The 20,169-nt window shown below is 41.7% G+C and overlaps 1 protein-coding gene across 2 annotated transcripts in view; it reads left to right on the top strand.

The window, feature by feature from the left end:
* The first annotated feature begins 9,719 nt into the window (after positions 1 to 9,719).
* Positions 9,720 to 20,169, top strand: part of ABCA13 (ATP binding cassette subfamily A member 13) — a 427,963-nt gene continuing 417,513 nt past the window's right edge. Inside the window, exon 1 of one of the 2 annotated variants that reach the window (XM_074379707.1) lies at positions 9,720 to 10,622. In XM_074379707.1, coding sequence (XP_074235808.1) covers positions 10,554 to 10,622 — 69 coding nt within the window. In that variant the 5' untranslated portion in view covers positions 9,720 to 10,553. The remainder of the gene's footprint in view (positions 10,623 to 20,169) is intronic. The other variant, XM_074379706.1, reaches the window with a different exon arrangement.

The raw sequence follows: 20,169 nt of genomic DNA, 5'->3' as shown, positions 1-20,169 counted from the left end.
TTGGGAGGCCGAGGTGGGTGGATCACCTGAAGTCAGGAGTTCAAGACCAGCCTGGCCATCATGGTGAAACCCCATCTTTATTAAAAAAAAAAAAAAAGAGAGAGAGAGAGAGGGAGAGAGAGGGAGAGAAAGAATAATAGTTATCAGATTAAAAAAAAATTTACTCACTAGGAGTCTAGATAAATTAGTCTAAAACACATATGGATGCGATTATTAGGGAAAACTGAATGGAAATAGTTTTAAGAGGAGATGCTGTACCCATCTCTTCTCCCCTACCATGTTATCTCCAAGGTGAGGCTGGGACAACAGAGCCCCAAATAGCAATTGGTATCTGAGTAGAGGCTAGTGATCCACTTCCACCTGAAGACCTGGGTGATGAAAATCTTTCATGGAATCTGTGCTATCATGGCGTTAAGAGTGGTAGAGATGACAGGAAGTCATTGAGGCAGAGATAGTCTCACTGAGTTACAGTACTAGAGATGTCAGAGAACAGCTGAAGGTTCTCTGTGTCTCTGAGAAAAAGGGGAGAGAGGTCTTACGGTCAGGATGAGAGGTCATAGCAACAAAGGGCCTGTGGCCCTGGAGACAAGAGCCCAAATTCAAACGTGGGCATTTCAGTAGAGTTCAGCAGTGAGGTGAGGTGATGTGGAGGATTGCTCAGGACCACCCAACACTGTGAATGTCGGTGAGGGGAGGGATCAGACCTGTGTACAAATTTGGAAGCAGTGAGTGCACAAATGGTATTTAAGCCATGAGCTTGGCTGAGGTGTGGGTGAGATGAGAAACTGACAAAAACGGAGTCCAGGACACTCTGAAGTTCAGAGGATGGAAAGATGAGGAAGAAATGATAACAGAGACGGAGAAGGTTGGGCCTGAAAGGTGGAGAGGAGGCAAGACAAAGGGGTGAGGAAGGAAGGAAGTACTTCCAAAACAGCCAAACACCACGGCTGGGGGCGGGCAGGAAGGGCTTTTCTTTGGTCTGGCTCTTAGACGTGGAAATGTGGAGCATGGAGGTCACAGAAGAAATGTCAATGGAGTGGTGAGGACAGAGCCTGACTGCCGTGGATTTAAGGTGGGTAGAATGAAGAGTTGTGGGCAGAAAGGATAGACACTTGATCTTAGCCAAAGGCTGAGAAGCAATGACAGAAGACTGACGACTATTTTGAAGAATTCTGATGTTAATAAGCAAAGACACAGAGCAGTACTTGGAAGAACTGATTTTTATTGGGTGGTAGCGATCTTAGCATGTTTGCACGTTCACTAAAGGGTGGAAAACAGATAATCCTGCAAAGGGCATGAGATGCAGTCAGTGCAGCAGGAGGAAGCTGTCTTTTGGAAGGCACAAGGTGGGTCGATCCATTGTGTCAGGAGGGAAGGCAGATGATCTGAGTAAAGATGAGGCAAGCCTGTCCATTTGGTGGAGGGATTCTGTGAAAGTTTTATTCTAACTGCCTCTGTTTATTCAGCGAAATATCAAGCCTTAGTTTTTGCATCTGTGAAATAAAACTTGTAATACCTACCTATTTTATTGGTTTGCCGAGCATCACAGAAGATGCATTTAAACATATTTTGGAAATTCCAAGATATTGTACAAATATAATTGTATATTTATATACAAATATCTATATTGTATATAATCATATATATTGTATGAATGTTTCTCCTTGAGGTCTTCAGGATTCTGGACTGTTGATTTAGGAGGCATCAGCTCCTCACTGCCCTAGCCTGGCAATGGCACCTTTAGGGCAAATTCTCTTCCCTTATTTTTATTCTGAAGGAATGGTAATCCTTAAGTCCTATTGCTAAATGAATTCTGATCGTGCCATTCTATGTTTTCCAATTAGACCTACAGGCTCTGATAACAGAGTAAACAGATTTTGCATTTCATATTTTCACCTGGAGAAATATAATTTTACTCAAATGGAAGATGCAAGGACCATGATTTAAATCTCAGATTGTATCAAAGAGATGAAAAGGAGAATTCTACTCAATGCCCTTAAAATCTAGACAACTTTTCTTTCAATGGAGAAATGTAATTGTTAGTAGATGTTTGAGGATTTATTTTAAATTTTCTTAGCTCAGTGGACACTAAATAGCATTAAAAGTTGAAAATCACTTGTCCCTATCAATTTATTACCTTTTGAACAGACATTCTTTAGACAGAAATTGAAATTATGCTTTTTATTAATGTTAAGAAGGGAAACTAATTCAGATTAATAAGAAATTACAGAAATTAGCAAGAGAGAAGTTCAGTGTCAGAAAAAAGCAAGTTATTTAAATTACCTTTGAGGCAATTATTTTCAAGATTTATACATTACAATCAAATATTTGGGTCATGAAAGTTCTTTAAACTATGGAACTTCGAACTGCTTATTGCCAGTAATTTTAATAAAGCTTTTTAACAGAGACAAAGAGGAAATTTTTCCTGAAAACGCTGAATACTTTACTTATAACTTCGAAGCCACATTACCATAACCTTTCAAAGGAATCAGTCAAGTGTGTTCTTGATCATCTCATGCATTCAAGTCCATTGCGTACTCATCTGACAGTTTGCTAGGCTCTTTGGGAACTAGTCAGCTCTGACCAACTCAATTTATGCTTGAAACGTATTCCATCCAAGCAGCACTAGACTTAAGTGTAACTGGGAAAGAGATAAGATGGTGTTTTGGCTTGCGGGGCCTTTGTTCTTCATTTCTTTCCTGGTAGGCCCTCCTTTCTTTCTTCCCTCCCTGGTCTGTGCCAGGCTTCACATTCTCTTAACCCCTCCACTTCTCTGAGGAGTCAGACCTCCATTTAAAATATCAGGTAGATTGGCTTTGGGATGAAAAGATCAGAGATGGTGGAGGGGCAAAAAAGTGCAGAGACTGGGAGCAAGTTTTGTTATTAGTCATAAAGCCAAATGTTATTTTTATAAACCAATATGAGATGTCTTATGACAAAGTACCAGCAGACATGGAATTCTGATTTGCAGTGACTGATGCATGAGGCGCGCAGTCTGTCCTGCACAGATAATTTGTGATTCCATAATGAATATAGAGGGAGCAGCTCTCCTCTGAGGGAGATTCAGCTTTATACAAGATCTCCAAAAATTTCATCCTCTGGACCCTCTTTTATAAAGACTTTTCCGCTAACTCCATGATTTCCTCAGGGACCTTCAGGGTCAAAGGAATTCCCTGATCTAGGTAAGGTGTGAGCATCAACCTTAAATTCCTTAGCAAGATTCATCTTCAGGCACCCAAACGCAAGCTTAGGTTGCAGGTCCCATTTTTAACCCCTTTGGGTCAGTCTGCTAGGGCTGCCATAGCAAAATACTGCAGAGTGGGCTGCTTAAACAAGACAAAGCTATTTTCTCACAGTTCAGGAGGCCAGAAGCCCAAACTCAAGGTGCCATCAGGGTTGGTTTCTGGTGAGGCTTCTCCTCCTGGCCTGTAGCCGGCCACCTTCTAGCTATGTCTTCACATAGCCTTTCCTCTGTGTGTGTTCACTCCTGCTGTCTCTTCTTTTCCTGTAAGGACATCAGTCTTATAATATCAGGTGAGACTAACCTTTATGACTTCATTTAAGTTTATTGACCTCCATAAAGGCTCCATCTTCAAATACAGTCACATTGGGGGTTAGGGCTTCAACATTAAATTTTGGGGGAAGGCAATTCAGTCCAAATTTTCTCTCTTTGCTGATGATTTCTATGATTATATACCTAGAAAACTCCAAAGGCTACTTGTACTGATAGCTTCAATAAAGTTTCAGGATACAAAATCCATGTAAAAAAGTCAGTAGCATTTCCATACGCAAATAACATTCAAGCTAAGATCCAAATCAAGTATGCAATCTCATTTACAATAGGTGCAAAACCCAAAATACCTAGAAATACTCCCAACTTAAGAGGTGAAAGATCTCTACAAGAAGAACTACAAAACACTGTAAAAAGAAATTATAGATGACACAAACAAATGAAAAAACATTCTATGCTCATGGATTAGAAGAGTCAATATTGTTAAAATGGCCATACTGCCCAAAGCAATCTGTAGATTCAATGCTATGCCTATCAAACTAATAATGTCATTTTTTACTGAATTAGAAAAAAAAACTATTATAAAATTCATATGGAATCAAAGAAGAGCCTGAATAGCCTAAGCAATTCTAAGTAAAACAAAGCTGGAGGCATCAAACTGCCCCACTTTACATGATACGGCATGTCTATACTAACCAAACAGCATGGTACTTATACAAAAACAGACACATAGACCAATGGAACAAAATAGAGAACTCAGAAATAAAGCCGCACACCTACAGCTGTCTGATCTGTGACAAAGTCAACAAAAATAAGCAATGAGGAAAGATCTCCCTATTCAATAAATTCTGCTGGAACACACCTGCAATACCTGACTAGCCATACACAGAAGAAAATAACTGGATCCCCACATTTCACCATATACAAAAACTAATTCAAGATAGATTAAAGATTTAAATGTAAGACCTCAAACTATAAGAATCCTAGAAGAAAACCTAGAAAACATATTTCCGGACATTGGTCTTCAAAAGAGACTGTGACCAAAAAAATGACAAGTGAGACTTAAACAAAAAGGATTTTGCACAGCAAAAGAAACAATCAACAAAATAAACAGGCACCCAACAGAATGGGAGAAAATATTTGCAAGGTATGCGTCTGACAAAGGTCTAATATGCAGAATCTATTAGGAACTTAAACAACTGAACAAGCAAAAAAAAAAATTGTAAAGTGGGCAAAAGATATGAACAAACACTGCTCAAAAGGAGGCATACAAATGGCCAAAAAACAACAGACGCTGGCCAGGCTGTGGAGAAAAGGAAACACTTATGGACTGTCTGTGGGAATGTAATTTGGTTCAGCGACTGTGGAAGGCAGTTTGGAGATTTCTCAAATAACTTAAAACAGAAATAACATTCATTCCAGCAATCTTTTTAGTAGGTGTCCATCCAAAAGCAAATAAATTGTTCTATCAAAAAGACACACACTTGTATGTTCATTGCAGCACTGTTCACAGTAGCAAGACATGGGGTCAACCAAGGTGCCCATCAATGGTGAACCAGATAAAGAAAATGTAGTACACATAAACCATGGAATAGTACATAGCCATAAAAAAGAATAAAATCATGTCCTTCACAGAAACATGGATAGAGCTGAAGGCTATTATCCTAAACAAATTAATGCAAGAAGAGGAAACCAAGTACTGCATATTCTCACTTATAAGTGGGAGCTAAACATTGGGTACATATAGGCATAAATATAGCAACAATAGAAACTGGGGCTACTAGAAGGGGAGGGAGAGAGGGAGCAAAGGTCGGAAAACTTAACTATTGTGTACTATGCACAGTGCCTGGTTGATGAGATAAATCATACCCCAAATCTCAGCATCATGTAGTACACTTAGACAGCAACCCTGCACGTGTAACTCCTGAATCTAAAATAAAAGTGGACATTATTTTAAAAAAATCAGGAAAAAGAAAACAAACCAGAAATTCTATCTTTTTAGATACTAATACACAAACTAGAATTAAAGAAAATGTAAATACTAAACTCATAGCATTTCTGATGGTGAATTTTATGAGTCAACTTGACTGGGCCATGGGATTTCTAAATATATGGTCAAATACTATTCTGGGTGTGTCTGTTAGTGTGTTTTGGATGAGATTAATATTTGAATGTGTAGATTGAATACAGCAGACTGCCCTCCCTAATGTAGGTCAGCATCACCGAATCAGTTGAAGGCTTGAATAGAACAAAAAGGCTGATCCTCCCCTGAGTAAGAGAATTCTGCCTGCCCAGTGGCCTTTAAATTGAGACTTCAAACCAAGAAAATCCTAAGCAAAAAGCAAACAAACACACCAACAGACAAAAAACAAAGCTGGAGGCTTTATGGTGGTGGGTGAAGGATATGAACAGACACTTTTCAAAAGAAGACATTTATGCAGCCAACAAATATATAAAGAAAAGCTCATCATCACTGGTCATTAGAGAAATGCAAATCAAAACCACATTGAGATATCATCTCACAGCAGTTATAATGGCGATCATTAAGAAAACTGGAGACAACAGATGCTGGAGAGGATGTGGAGAAATAGGAACACTTTTACACTGTTGGTGGGAGTGTAAATTAGTTCAACCATTGTGGAGGACAGTGTGGTGATTTCTCAAGGATATAGAAATAGAAATACCATTTGACTCAGCAATCCCATTACTGGGTATACACCCAAAGCATTATAAATCATTCTATTATAAATACACATGCACAGTATGTTTATTGTGGCACTGTTTACCATAGCAAAGACTTGGAACTAACCCAAATGCCCATCAATGATAGATGGATAAAGAAAATGTGGCACATATACACCATGGAATACTATGCAGCCATAAAAAAGGATGAATTCATGTCTTTTACAGGGACATGAATGAAGCTGGAAACCATTTTCAGCAAACTGACACAAGAATAGAAAATCAAACACTGCATGTTCTCACTCATAAGTGGGTGTTGAACAATAACACATGGACACAGGGAGGGGAACATCACACACTGGGGACTGTTAGGGGGTGGGGTGTTAGGGGAGGGATAGCAGGGGATGGGGGGATAGTGGAGGGATAGCATTAAGAAAAATACCTAATGTAGATGACAAGGTACTGGATGCAGCAAACCACCATGGCATGTGTATATCTATGGAAGAAAACTGCACGTTCTGCACATGTACCCCAGAACTTAAAGTATAATAAAAAAATAAAATAAATATTTTATCCCTTAACTTTGACAATCTAAAAAAAAAAAAATGATACTTCAACTTTTTTTCTGCCTTCAGACTTGAACTGAAACGTTGACTCTTTGTGGTTACTAAACATGCTGGCCTTTAGATGGCACCATTTGCTTTCTTGGTTCTCAGGCTTTTAACCTGACTAGAGCTACACTATTGTCTCTCCAACTTGCTACACCATTATCTCCAAGTTGCTGATTCACCTGCTAATCTTGGAACTTGCCCAGCTCCGTAACTGCTTATGCGAATTCCTTATAGCAAATTTCTTTGCATATATAAATATACATATGATTCTGTTTCTCTGGAGAACCCTAATACAGATTTTGGTACTAAGAATAATTCTAGAAGAAGAGAATCTTAAGGGTAAACTGAAATAGGTTCTGAGGTTTCTGGAATTAATTCTCTAATCTGGTTAGATTTAAAGACTACTGACTCTGTTTCTAGTAAAAAGAAAAATGGTGGTCCATGACATAATGTGGCAATAAAGATGCATAAAATATCACCATTAGATACTCCTTAATAAGAAGCAAGGGTCTGGATGATCTTGTATTTGATATTTTCTAAGATTTTTTGTCAAACTCATGAGTAAAATGAGGTTGACTGGTTGCTTCTAATGTTGCTGGACAAAGTGGAAAAAGAAAAGGATGACCTTTGGGGTCAAATTCCCAGCTGAAGTGCTGCATAAATGACCTGAAAGTTTCTATGTGTTTCCTCAAAAGTGACCCTTATTTCCTGTAGCTGCAGGGCTGAGATTGCTGAAAATCAAACCAGAATCTCATCTTGCAACTGGCTGAATTACAATGCAAGTTTACTGCTAGTCTTGCAGGGTAAGAGTGAACAGGCAACCAACAAAATGAGAAAAATTTTTTGCAATCTATCCATCTGACCAAGGGCTAATGTGCAGAATCTACAAATAAATTTATGGAAAAAAAAAAACAAGCAACCCCATCAAAAAGTGGGCAAAGGATATGAACAGACACTTTTCTTTTTTTTTTTTTTTGAGATGGAGTTTTGCTCGTTACCCAGGCTGGAGTGCAATGGTGCGATCTCGGCTCACCGCAACCTCTGCCTCCTGGGTTCAGGCAATTCTCCTGCCTCATCCTCCTGAGTAGCTGGGATTACAGGCACACGCCACCATGCCCAGCTAATTTTTAGTATTTTTAGTAGAGACGGGGTTTCACCATGTTGACCAGGATGGTCTTGATCGCTTGACCTTGTGATCCTCCCTCCTCGGCCTCCCAAAGTGCTGGGATTACAGGCTTGAGCCACCGCGCCTGGCCCAGACACTTTTCAAAAGAAGACATTTATGCAGCCAACAAATATGAAAAGAGCTCATCGTCAATGAGTCTACTATTAAAGTAAAGGCACTGATTGGAAGAGAATAGGGTGCAGAAAGTTGAAATGGAGGTATGAGGGAAGATTCTGATGAAGCTGAAGACACTGAGCCCCTAAAATTCCGTTTTCTCTGTTAGTGGAAGAGGTCTTCACACCCAAGTAGAGGCAGAATCCCCAGTCCTAGTGGAAGCAGTCTCTTATCCCACGTCTGAGGGGATTAACCCTGCCTCCTGCCTTGCCTAAGAAAACTGTAATGTCCTACCAGGAGGCAGTTGCCATGCAAGGCCCTTCTGCTTCTCCTCTGAACCTACCCCCCAAGCATTCCTCTTTCATTTCACACCTATAACTAGATCCAAGTCCCAGCAGCACCTATAAGGGGAGATATAAGGTATAAACCATGAGGAAGTGTGCTATCCATCAAATGGACAATTTGAGTTTTCCAATTTATACAAGCAGAAAACTAGGGAATATGTGTGGAAATGGATATAAGGGTGTGGGATAATGAAGGAAGGAACATAAATTTGGATCAGGCAAATTTTACTAATACGGCCTCACTAAGCAGTGGTTTTACATTCAATGTGACAGCTCAGGGAGTTAGGAAGGATTAATTGCTTGTTTTCTTGGCTGAAACATAGACCAAAAGATAGTATCATTCTGGGAGTTTCTGTGAGGGTGTTTATAAATGACATTAACATTTAAGTAGGTAGAATGAGTTCAGCAGATGGCCCTCCATTGTGTGAGTGGGCCTCATCCAATTAGTTGAAGACCTAAATAGAATAAACAGTCTGACCTTCCCCTAAGTTAGATAATTATTTCTGTCTGATAGCCTTCACACTGGGACATTGGCTTTTTTTTTTTTTTTTTTTTTTTCCTGCCTTCAGACTTTATGGAGATACCAGCTCATCCTGGATCTCAAGTTTGCCAGTCTTTGGATGGAAACTGCACTATTGGGTCTCCTGTTCTCAGGTCTTTGGACTTGGACTGGAACTACATCACTGGCTTCCCTGGGTCTCTGACTTGCTAATTCACATTGCAGATCTTAGGACTTGCCCGCCTCCGTGATTGTATAAGCCAATTTCTTATAATCAATCAATCAATCAATTACCACTGGTTCTGTTTATCTGAAAACCCTAACACAGCATTGTTCCATGAAAGCAATGGATAAAATAATTTTTATGCCCTTGGCATAATTCTGGCACAGCAGCATAGAAACTGGCTGCTGTGAACATAACATGAGAAAAACCTTATGGTTGGAGGCCTTTTCTTATACTAGATTAAAATAAATTATGACAATTACCTGTAGTGTAAGGTGTTCTAGATATTATCTGCAAAGAGAACCAGAGTAGTAAGACTTAGGCAACCCCTAAGACCTTTGAGAAGTCATAGGTCAAGGGAGGACACCATATGGTGATCAGGCAAATCCACGTATGGGCACTGGGCCCCATTCTGCTAAGTAACGGCCTTTACTCTAGTGCTGCCAGTCATATAACAAAAAATAAAATAGGTCTCCTTTAAAAAATAACTTTACAGAACAATTGAGTCAATTTCTTTGCTGAAGCCTGTGTTCCCTGTTTCCTATTGCAAAAGCCATTTATCGAGCATTCACAGCTTGTGAAAATTGCTTTATGAAATAGAAGACCACAAGACTGAGTTGCCTGAAATCCTTCTGACCACAACTGGGGGCAACGGGAACTCAAGAGGGCCTGGCTTCCAGGACGATGGAGCCACCAGCTAGCCAGCTGAATCCATCATGCCACTTAAAAAGTACAAGTGTGCCGGAATCAAACAGGACTCAGACGTAATCCACAGGCCACCTGCCACGTCTGCACCTGCTACCCTCTGAAACGTAGATCCCACTCCCTTTGGAGGAAATGGTGAAAGAGAAGCATGAAGTGCAGGTGCAGCAGCAGAGTGGAACTTGAGTCACCCATTCCCCAAACTCCCTAGACCCCAACGCTGCTTCCATCTCCTTCCCTTCAAATTCTCTGCCATGGGACCACCAAAACGGTAATATTTTGGCAAATTAGTATAATAACCAATGCTTCAGAAGAAAAAAGGAAAATTCCACAGACTTAATATACAGAAAAAAGGGAGGTAAATGATAAATGTGGGCATTACTTCTTGTCCCACAGATCAGTTATCTGGGTTCTTGGAAAGGGTGGGCGCCCTCTGCGTGAATGCCTGAGAAAGTCCCTGAAGGCAGCTTTCTGTAACTCAACCCTCGCAAAACACTGAACAGCTAGTGAAAAGATTTCTCAGCAGACGCAGAACAAGAGGGGACATCTGATGCCCGCTTTTTTCAGTCACGAGTAATCTCTCTTGCATCACTCACTTTTGTTAGAATTGACTAATAGGCAGCATGCCTTCACTTGAGCCCAGCAGATATAAGCACTATCCTTACAGGCTGGCTTCCTGACTGAGAGCAGGGAGCAGCGGGCATGGGGCACGCCGGGCGCCAGTTCCAAGCCCTGTTGTGGAAGAATTGGCTCTGCAGACTCAGGAACCCGGTGAGTCCTTGCATTGGTTTTCGGTAGAGCTCCAGTGAGGTTGGAGTGAGATCAGGGTCTGTTCTTGCTTGCCTGCCTCTGCCTCCTGGCAGGTACAAACACTCGCACTGCAGGGAATTTAGGGAGGTTGGATTATTTTAATCAAAACCTGTCCGAAGGGCCAAAGTAGCTGAACACTTTAATAACCGGCATGAAATCAAGGCCGAAGAATTTATCAGAAAAGGGCAAATGTAGAAAAACTCTTAAAAAAAAAAAAAGAAAAACAAAAAGAAAAAAACAAGTGGGATTTGAACTGTAATTTCTGTTCTAAGCATTCATTGTAAAAACTGTGCAGTGAATTCTCAGGTTTAAGGAACAAAGCATTAGCTGCATTTAGTGCATAAACAAAATGCTACGGGTACCGACCCCAAAGCACGAGACTGCACAATGTGCCCCTGCAGAGCGGGGCATGATGCATCCGCTCAGTGTTATTCTGTAGGGTCACATCTTTAGCATTAATTCACATCTATTTAGAACTGTATTCGAATTACATCAGCAAGGTTTTCCTAAGCAGATTGGAATTGCTCAGATCAAACTTGTGTGAGTGCTTAAGCAAGTATCTTGTATGTTTTTAAAATCAAATAGAAATCAATTGCTTATTATTATGATTAATATTATTCTTGATGCCACTATAGAAACATTAACACCTATAAATGTCATTATCAGTAGAAGTAAATCTGCAGTAATTTACCTACATCATTTCTGATTTAAAGTCTACAGTTAATCCTATGGGATTTTTCTGCTGACAAATGCTTCAGCTTGAAGAGATTCAGTAATTGACATTGAATTACATTTTGCTGAATCCTTAGAGCCAGAATATTCTCCCTCTCTGTCTCAAAATAAAATACATGTTAAAGGAGATGTTTTCTTTTTTATGTGATCTTTAGGATCAAAATAATTTCAGTTGAAAGTTTGTATAACAGTTTTTAAGTTCAGGAAAAAAGGAGTGAGACACTCTTCACGAATTGTTAGTGGGCTGGTGTCTGTGTAGGTAGTCTTACGTTTATAAACAGTGTATTTCATTGACATGTCAGTTTGTTTTAGGGAATTAGCCTATTTTCCCATGAAAGAGTGTTACAGGTGGAAGTTGGTTCCCAGGCACTGCTCTTTCTGCTCTCTGTATATCAACCTCAAAAAAGTTCAGTGACAGAGGTAGCCAGACTGCCTACTCCTTCTTACTGGACATTTTAAAAACTCCTTACTGGAGTTTTAAAAAATTTTCACAATTACTTTTGCTGCTAAACATCCTCATCAGAAGGCTTTATTTGTTTGATAACTGTTCATTTAAAATGGTAACTCCTGTGCTCCACCTTTCTTTGCTTTATTTTTCTTTAGTATTTATCATACTGTACCGCACCACAGATTTTCTTATTTGTCAATTGCCTCTGCATCCTACATGTTACATTCATGAGAGCTGGATATTTTCCCCAATTGGTTTACTAATGCATTTCTCCAGCACCCAGAACAGTGCCTGGCACGCAGTAGATGTTCAGTAAATATTTGTTGAATAAGTGAAAGAAGGAAGGAATAAAGCATAAATGCCCCTCTGTTATGTGCCAGATAGTGGGTGAACAACAAAACTGAGTTTCTGACCCGCAAGGAGCTATAGTCTGTTCAGAGAAAAGCAATGAAAAATGTAATTAAGTATTTAACGAAACTACCTCTTGGGATATATCCCACAGATGTCCTTGCACAAATGGGAAGTGATATTTGTGCAAGGTTATTCATTACAGCAATGCCTAGAACAGCAACAGAGTAGAAACCATGTAAGTGGTTCCATGCATAGAATTTGGAGCTGCCTGACTGGGTTCACATCCCAGCTCTGCCACTTGCTAGTTTACTTATTCAGGCAATTTCTATAAACTTTTTCTCCTCTGTAGAATGAGATTGTTTGTAAGTATTAAATGAGTTTGTGGATGTTATGTGCTTCTAGCAGTGCCTGGTATAGGAGTGGGAGCTGTTTTCTTATTTGATAGAAATGGGTGGCCTCAGATATCTATGAGCATGAGCTGTGGGCTGTGAGCAGAGGAGGCGCAAGGCTAACTCTCAGTTCTTGGCTTGCACAATTGGGTTAGAATAGAACTCCAGGGGGATAAAATGTGAATGTGTTTACATATCTTAATGTTATTACAGTAGAACTATTGAGGGCAGGCCCCTCTGGGTGAATGTCTTTAAACTGACCTATTTTTCATAGCCTTCTCCCATTCTCCAATGATACTCTGTGAATTCTTTCTTCTGAACTACGAAGTGAGGTGTTGGCATGAACTGTGGAATAACCAAACTGCCTGAGTGAATAAATGGCCTCAAATAAATGCTTATTTAGTGATTAAAGCCAGGAACTATTTGTTAAATGAAGGAAGCTTGTCTGTTTTTATATTTACTGGTTTTCTTGAGCTTTTCTTTTTAAAAAAAATCATTGATGCATAACAGATGTACCTAGTGTCAGCATACATGTGATAATTTGTAATAATTTGTATCATTCATAAAGCACAAATCAGTATGTTTTTACATCTGCTTTTTAAAAACCCTTATTATATTTCAGGATTATAAACCATCTTATGGATTTAAACAAAAATGTAAAAAGAAGAATAATGGATGAATAGTACCCATCATACTTATCTTAGCACCTGGCTTAATAGATCGTTAAACTTCTACTATTCTTGGAAAAAATAGTTTCTTTCTTTCTTTTTTTTTTTTTTTTTGAGACGGAGTTTCGCTCTTGTTACCCAGGCTGGAGTGCAATGGCGCGATCTCGGCTCACCGCAACCTCCGCCTCCCGGGCTCAGGCAATTCTCCTGCCTCAGCCTCCTGAGTAGCTGGGATTACAGGCACGCGCCACCATGCCCAGCTAATTTTTTTTGTATTTTTAGTAGAGACGGGGTTTCACCATGTTGACCAGGATGGTCTCGATCTCTTGACCTCGTGATCCACCCGCCTCGGCCTCCCAAAGTGCTGGGATTACAGGCTTGAGCCACCGCGCCCGGCTATAAAAATAGTTTCTTAACATTATTTTAAAACCATTTATTTATTTATTTATTTTTGAGACAGAGTTTCGCTCTTGTTACCCAGGCTGGAGTGCAATGGCGCGATCTCGGCTCACCGCAACCTCCGCCTCCCGGGTTCAGGCAATTCTCCTGCCTCAGCTTCCTGAGTAGCTGGGATTACAGGCACGTGCCACCATGCCCAGCTAATTTTTTGCACTTTTAGTAGAGACGGGGTTTCACCATGTTGACCGGGATGGTCTCGATCTCTTGACCTCGTGATCCACCCGCCTCGGCCTCCCAAAGTGCTGGGATTACAGGCTTGAGCCACCGCGCCCGGCGCTTTGATTTTTATTTATTGTAAAAACAGCGCTAAAACAAAAGAGAATTTTTTAAAAAGTCATCTAAAATTTTATTATCCTAATTAACTTACTTTTGTGGTCTTTTCTTATCCTTAGGCATACATAATGCAATATTTTTACATAATTAAAGCCATAGCTTTTCCCTCACTTAATATTGAAGCCTAATACTTTAAAAGTTACTGTTGGGTCTTTATATTTAATGATTTTGTTGAATAATAGTTCATCAGTTGGGTACACATAATTATTCCACCATTTCCTTATGTTGAGCATTAAGGTTCTTTCCAGCTCTTATTGTTATGAAAAACTTCATTATATGAAGGACACACCTTCCCCTGGATCATTTCTTTTGAATAAATTTCCTGGAGCAGATGCTGGGTCAAGGTAAAAGTGCTTTGCTTTTGGGCAGGTGGAGAGCAGTTGATGATATCTCAGGGGTGTCCCCATGGATAGTTCCAGTGCGACCCCATCAACACTGGCAAATATTCAGTGGCTTTGAGTCATGCTTTTCCACATGAATTTATGTTAATTTCTATATTTTATTCTAACTGTAAATCAGTCTAATTCATTACTTATTTTATGTTTTATTTCTTTAAATTAACAGACAATTGCACATATTCATAGGGTACACAGTGATGTTTCAATACATATAATGTATGGTGATCAGATCAGGGTGACGAGTATATCTGTCATGTCAAATGTTTATTATTTCTTTGTGTTGGGGACATTCAACATTCACCTTGTAGCAATTTGAAGCTATATGATTTTTACTATTATTATTTCATACAGAGGTTTGCTCTTGTCACCCAGGCTGGAGTGCAGTGGTGTGATCTTGACTCACTGCAGCCTCTGCCTCCTGAGTTCAAGTGATTCTCCTGCCTCCGCCTCCTGAATAGCTGGGATTACAGGTGCATGCCACCATGCCCTGTAATTCTACTGTTCTTGGAAAAAAATAGTTTCTTAACATTTTTGTAGTTTTAGTAAAGACGGGGTTTAACCATGTTGGCCAGGCTGCTCTCAAACTCCTGACCTAGATGATCCACCTGTCACAGCCTCCTCCCAAAGTGCTGGGATTACAGGCGTGAGCCACTGTGCCTGGCCTATGTAATATATCATTGTTATTATATAGTCATCCTACAGTGGTTTAGAGCACTAGAACTCATTCCTCTTATCTAGCTTTAATTTTGTATCCTTTAGCAAATCTATCTCTACGCTCTCCTTTCCCCTACCTTTTCTAGCGACTTCTTAAAGAAGTAACAACAGTAACAACAACAAGAAAATCGTGTAAGCCAAGTGTGAGCTCCTTGGATATCTTAGTTCTGCAGTCGAATTGGGTTCTCCCATGTTTTAATATTGAATAGAGCAGCTGAGCCTATAGCATGTGTACTGTGGATGGCACACTTACCCTAATGTATCCTTCAGATCATGGAGCAGTGACCATTCTCAGAGTCATTGTTGTCTCCCGGAGCCTGCATCCGTTGAAACCTTGGATCTCTGTTTTGAATCTCACCTCCTGTTTGTGCTACTCACTCCTTTCCCTCTCCATTCAGTTGGACAGGACTCTGAACCCTTGCTCCATTAATGAAAGCTGACATCCTGAAAGTGATATCAGCTTTTTGGGTTTGGCCAGTTTTACCGAAGAGTTGGGCTAGTGGAGCAGGGTTGAAGCATAGTTTGATACGAAGACATCAACGCTTAAAAAAACTCTTAGTGTAACCACGGAGGGCCTCAGGGGTTCAGCTCTCTCCCCATGCTTGCAAAAGATGTAACTGGGGGACGGGAGCAGAGCTGTGGGGCATCCCAAAGATGCTTCCAGTTCTCGAGCTTACCGTTGGAGTCATGTTTAGCAGAGAGCGATTTATGAGAGAGAGGTAAGAAGCCGTGGGTTTTTTTTTTTTTTTTTTTTTTTTTTGAGACGGAGTTTCGCTCTTGTTACCCAGGCTGGAGTGCAATGGCGTGACCTCGGCTGACTGCAACCTCTGCCTCCTGGGTTCAGGCAATTCTCCTGCCTCGGCCTCCTGAGTAGCTGGGATTACAGGCACGTGCCACCATGCCCAGCTAATTTTTTTGTAATTTTAGTAGAGACGGGGTTTCACCATGTTGACCAGGATGGTCTCGATCTCTTGACCTCGTACTCCACCCGCCTCGGCCTCCCAAAGTGCTGGGATTACAGGCGTGAGCCACCGCGCCGGCCCGAGCGGAGGGTTTTTAACCTCGGAGTTATTCCCACCCCACTCACGTTCTTGTCCAATGACAGGAGTTCTTTCAAACTTCCGCTGGAGTGATTGATATTTAACTCTGACACCGGATTGGCTACTAGGTCCGCAACAGAGGCCCTTCCTCCCAGAGCTTTTCGCGGGCTTTTTGAACCAAGAAGCTCCTGGAATTTCTACCTAGCCCGCGCGGGAAAGTCAGGCAGAGGACTTTAGGTTGGGGACCTGGTTGGAGGCCTGGCCTGCGAAATTCCTGCCTTTGAAACCACGCCGCTTGTGGACTCGGTAAGCTAAGTTTTTTGTTCCTTAACACAGTCCCGCAGTGGTTCTGTCTCGTCCTGGGGCTGGGAGAGGGTCATGGACACAACAGAACTACACTGGCCACAGTTTTACCAGGAACATCCTTCTGCCCACGGAAACACTGCATTTTTTTTTCTTTCTTTTTTTGGAGACACAGTCTCTGTCACCAGGCGCCAGGCGGGAGTGCAGTGGCGCGATCTCAGCTCACCGCAACCTCCGCCTCCCGGGTTCAAGCAATGCTCCTGCCTCAGCCTCCCGAGTAGCTGGGACTACAGGTGCGCGCCACCGCGCCCGGCTAATTTTTTTTTTTTTTTTTTTTTTTTTTTTTTTGTATTTTTAGTACAGACAGGGTTTCACCATGTTGGCCAGATGGTCTCGATCTCTTGACCTAGTGATCCGCCCGACTCGGCCTCCCAAAGTGTTGGGATTACAGGCGTGAGCCACCGCGCCCGGCCAAACACTGCATTTTTTATTTAAAAGGCCACACTGATAAAATGCATACTTTCTTTTAGACATGAATCAGAATATGGTCTCACACCAGGGCTCATCCTTTAGCCTGGCTTTTGGGGGATGGAGGGAAGCCTGTTACACTGTCTGAGTTCAATTGCATACCTCCCGCCAGCATTAGAGAAACCTGAGTTCAAATGCTTTCCTCCCGCCAGCATTAGAGAAACCTGAGTTCAAATGCTTTCCTCCCGCCAGCATTAGAGAAACCTGAGTTCAAATGCTTTCCTCTCACCAGCATTAGAGAAACCTGAGTCAGCTCACCCAAACCAAGGCTGAATCCCTGCTGGGCTCTGCCTCTGCATATCTACCGCCTAGCGATTTTCTATGGGGGGGCCTAGTAGAAGAGCTTTCCAAGATCACTACCTTGGAAATCACTGTTTTTTTTTTTTTAAAGACTTAAACATATTCTTAAGCTGAGTTTCATCTACTTCAAACCTCAGAGCTTTTGTGTGTATATGTATGTGTGTGTGTGTGTGTGTGTGTGTGTGTGTGTGTGTTTCTTTTCTAAAACAAAACAATCTCATTTCTTTGAGATTTTTGTCTGTCACTGAAATCAGGTGCTAAAAACTGAACTTGGTGTTAAAGAATAATTGTCTTTTGTAAACATCCTGCTAGCTACAATTTCTGCATTTTTCTGAAATGGAAACAAAATTTACAGATATCAGGTCTCAGAAGTAAAGTAGCTCTTATTTCTTTTGGACATTGTTTTAGAGGTTGGATTTTTGCTGGTTTTGCTTAGTTACATGTTATAGCTCATCAACTATTTGTTGTCAAATTTGCTATAAGGATTTACTAAGGGAATTAGCAGACACCGGAATGTCAAAGCTGAGGTGACTGATCTCTCTCATAGTCAGGTTGGAAAAAGTCTTGAATTATCTCCAAAGATGTTTCCTGAAAAGATGCCACTGTTGTTGTGTGTAATAGGGGTCAGGTGCTGTACTCATGCTTGTAATCCCAACACTTTGGGAGGTAGAGGGGGGGAAATTGCTTGAGCCCAGGAGTTCAAGACCAGCCTGAGTAACATGGTCAGACTTCATTCCTACAAGAAATACAAATGCAATTTTCTGGGCATGGTGGCATGTGCCTGTAGTCCCAGCTACTCTGGAGGCTGAGGTGGGAGGATTGCCTGAGTCCAGGAGGTTGAGGCTGCAGTGAATCAAGATTGTGGATTGCACTCTAGCCTAGGAGACAGAGTGAGACCTTGTCTCAAAAATAAATAAAATAAAATAGCAGAAAAGCTTTATGTTAGAAAAAAAACCTCAGAAAGTTTACATGTGCAAACGTTGACTATATCGACAGACTGCTGTTGGATGTGTTCCTAAAGGAGTTATAGGTAGAATGAATACCTGTGAGTGGGTTTTATGAAATAAAAAAGTAAAAGTCGTCTCTGGCATGGAGTCTTAATGCTGAAAGAGTGGCTGAGATTTGTTTACCAGCCCAGCCTTCTTTCACTTGGAGTTCTACTGTGCTTTGGCTAGTTGGTAAGAAATTTCCCGTCAAAAGAGATTTTCTCCAAATGAGTGTTCCCTTGTTGCCCTGCAAGGCAGTTGGGATGCACCCACCGCCTGCCCATGGGAAGTGTGTGAGTCTGCTCAGGCTGCTGTAACAAAATGCCATGGACATACTGGCTTAAGCAAGAGAAATTTACGGCCTCACAGTTCTGGAGACTGGAAGTTCAAGGTCAAAGTGCCACAGAGTTGGTTCCTCTGAGTGTTATGAAGGAATGATCTTTTTTAGGCTCTCCTTGGCCTAGAACAGGCATCCCCAGACTTTTTACACAGGGGGCCAGTTCACTGTCCCTCAGACCGTTGGAGGCCCGCCACATACTGTGCTCCTCTCACTGACCACCAATGAAAGAGGTGCCCCTTCCTGAAGTGCGGCGGGGGGGCCGGATAAATGGCCTCAGGGGGCCGCAAGCCACCCGCGGGCCGTGGTTTGGGGACGCCTGGCCTAGAAGGATAAGATGGCCATCTTATCCTTGTATCTCTTCACATTGTTACCCCTCTGTTTGTATATCCAAATTTCTCCTTTATAAGGACAGTCATATTGGATTAGAGCCTATCCTCTCCTACGCTAGGTGAAGACTCCATTGTAACTAATTACATCTGTAATGATTCTATTCCCAAATAAGGTCACATTCTGAAGTACTATGGTTTAGGATTTCAATATATGAGTTTTGGGGGAAGATAGTTCAGCCCATAAGAGAGTGTTAACATGACCCAGCCTGGGGCTTTATTCATGTTAACCCAACTCTAGCCTCAGGGGACAAACCCATGTTTTGAATGGCTTGGCATTTTTAAGTAGCTCAGCTGGAATCTCTGGTGCCACCATCCTAGAGGAAGTATGCTGTTTAACTCACTTAAGTCAAAGAAAAAAATTTCATCAGAACAAGGGCTCCTTAAGAACAAGCTTAAATTCTGTACTCAGCATGGAGTGAGCCATGACAGGCTGTGGTCCACTCTGCCCTTCCCTCCCAGGCTGGGAGATTAAGCTACAGCTTCAGTGCTGTTCCCAGGGCTCTGATAAATGAGCTGCCCAAGGGGCAGGGATGGCCAAATGGTCCCATGGTCCTGGCCTCTGCCAGCAGGACTGTCTTACTCCCAGCTGACAGTCTGTCCAGTTGCACATCCGGGAGCCCTCTACTGTCAGCAGTCTGAAATTTAATTGAATATCTGTGGTCTGTTTGAATGCAATGATGCTGAATTTCCTGGGCATTAATGAGTCTATTCTGGCCATCGTCAACTGGACTCACTGTCAACATCCCAGCCCCAGGACCTCTGGTCAGATGGTTCTGAGAGTCCTCTCACGGAAGGACCTGGGTCCTGTGACTCAAGACACAGCTAGGAGTCTGGCCCTGCTCAGACCCTTCTGATGGTATGTCCAGCACAGGCTGCAGGACTTGGTGGTGATACTGGGCAGATCCTGCTGGCCCTTTTCAGCCCCAAGATGGGCATCATGGTGGCAGTCAGCCCCATTCTCCTTGGTGTGCTGGTACTTCACAGAAGCTGCAAATGAGCATAGTGTTCCTATGACTAGAGGTCCCTGGGCTCAGGACATCCTCACTGGCTGTGAGTCAGAAGTGGGGCTGGGGTGCTGCTGAGTGGCCACCTACAGGCCAGTGTGCTTTCTGCTGCACTTCTCAGCAGTG

Source organism: Saimiri boliviensis, chromosome 10 (assembly GCF_048565385.1).
Source record: "Saimiri boliviensis isolate mSaiBol1 chromosome 10, mSaiBol1.pri, whole genome shotgun sequence".
Classification (NCBI taxonomy): Eukaryota; Metazoa; Chordata; class Mammalia; order Primates; family Cebidae; genus Saimiri; species Saimiri boliviensis.
Note: the sequence above shows the minus strand (reverse complement) of the source record. Positions and strands in the feature narration are given on the sequence as shown.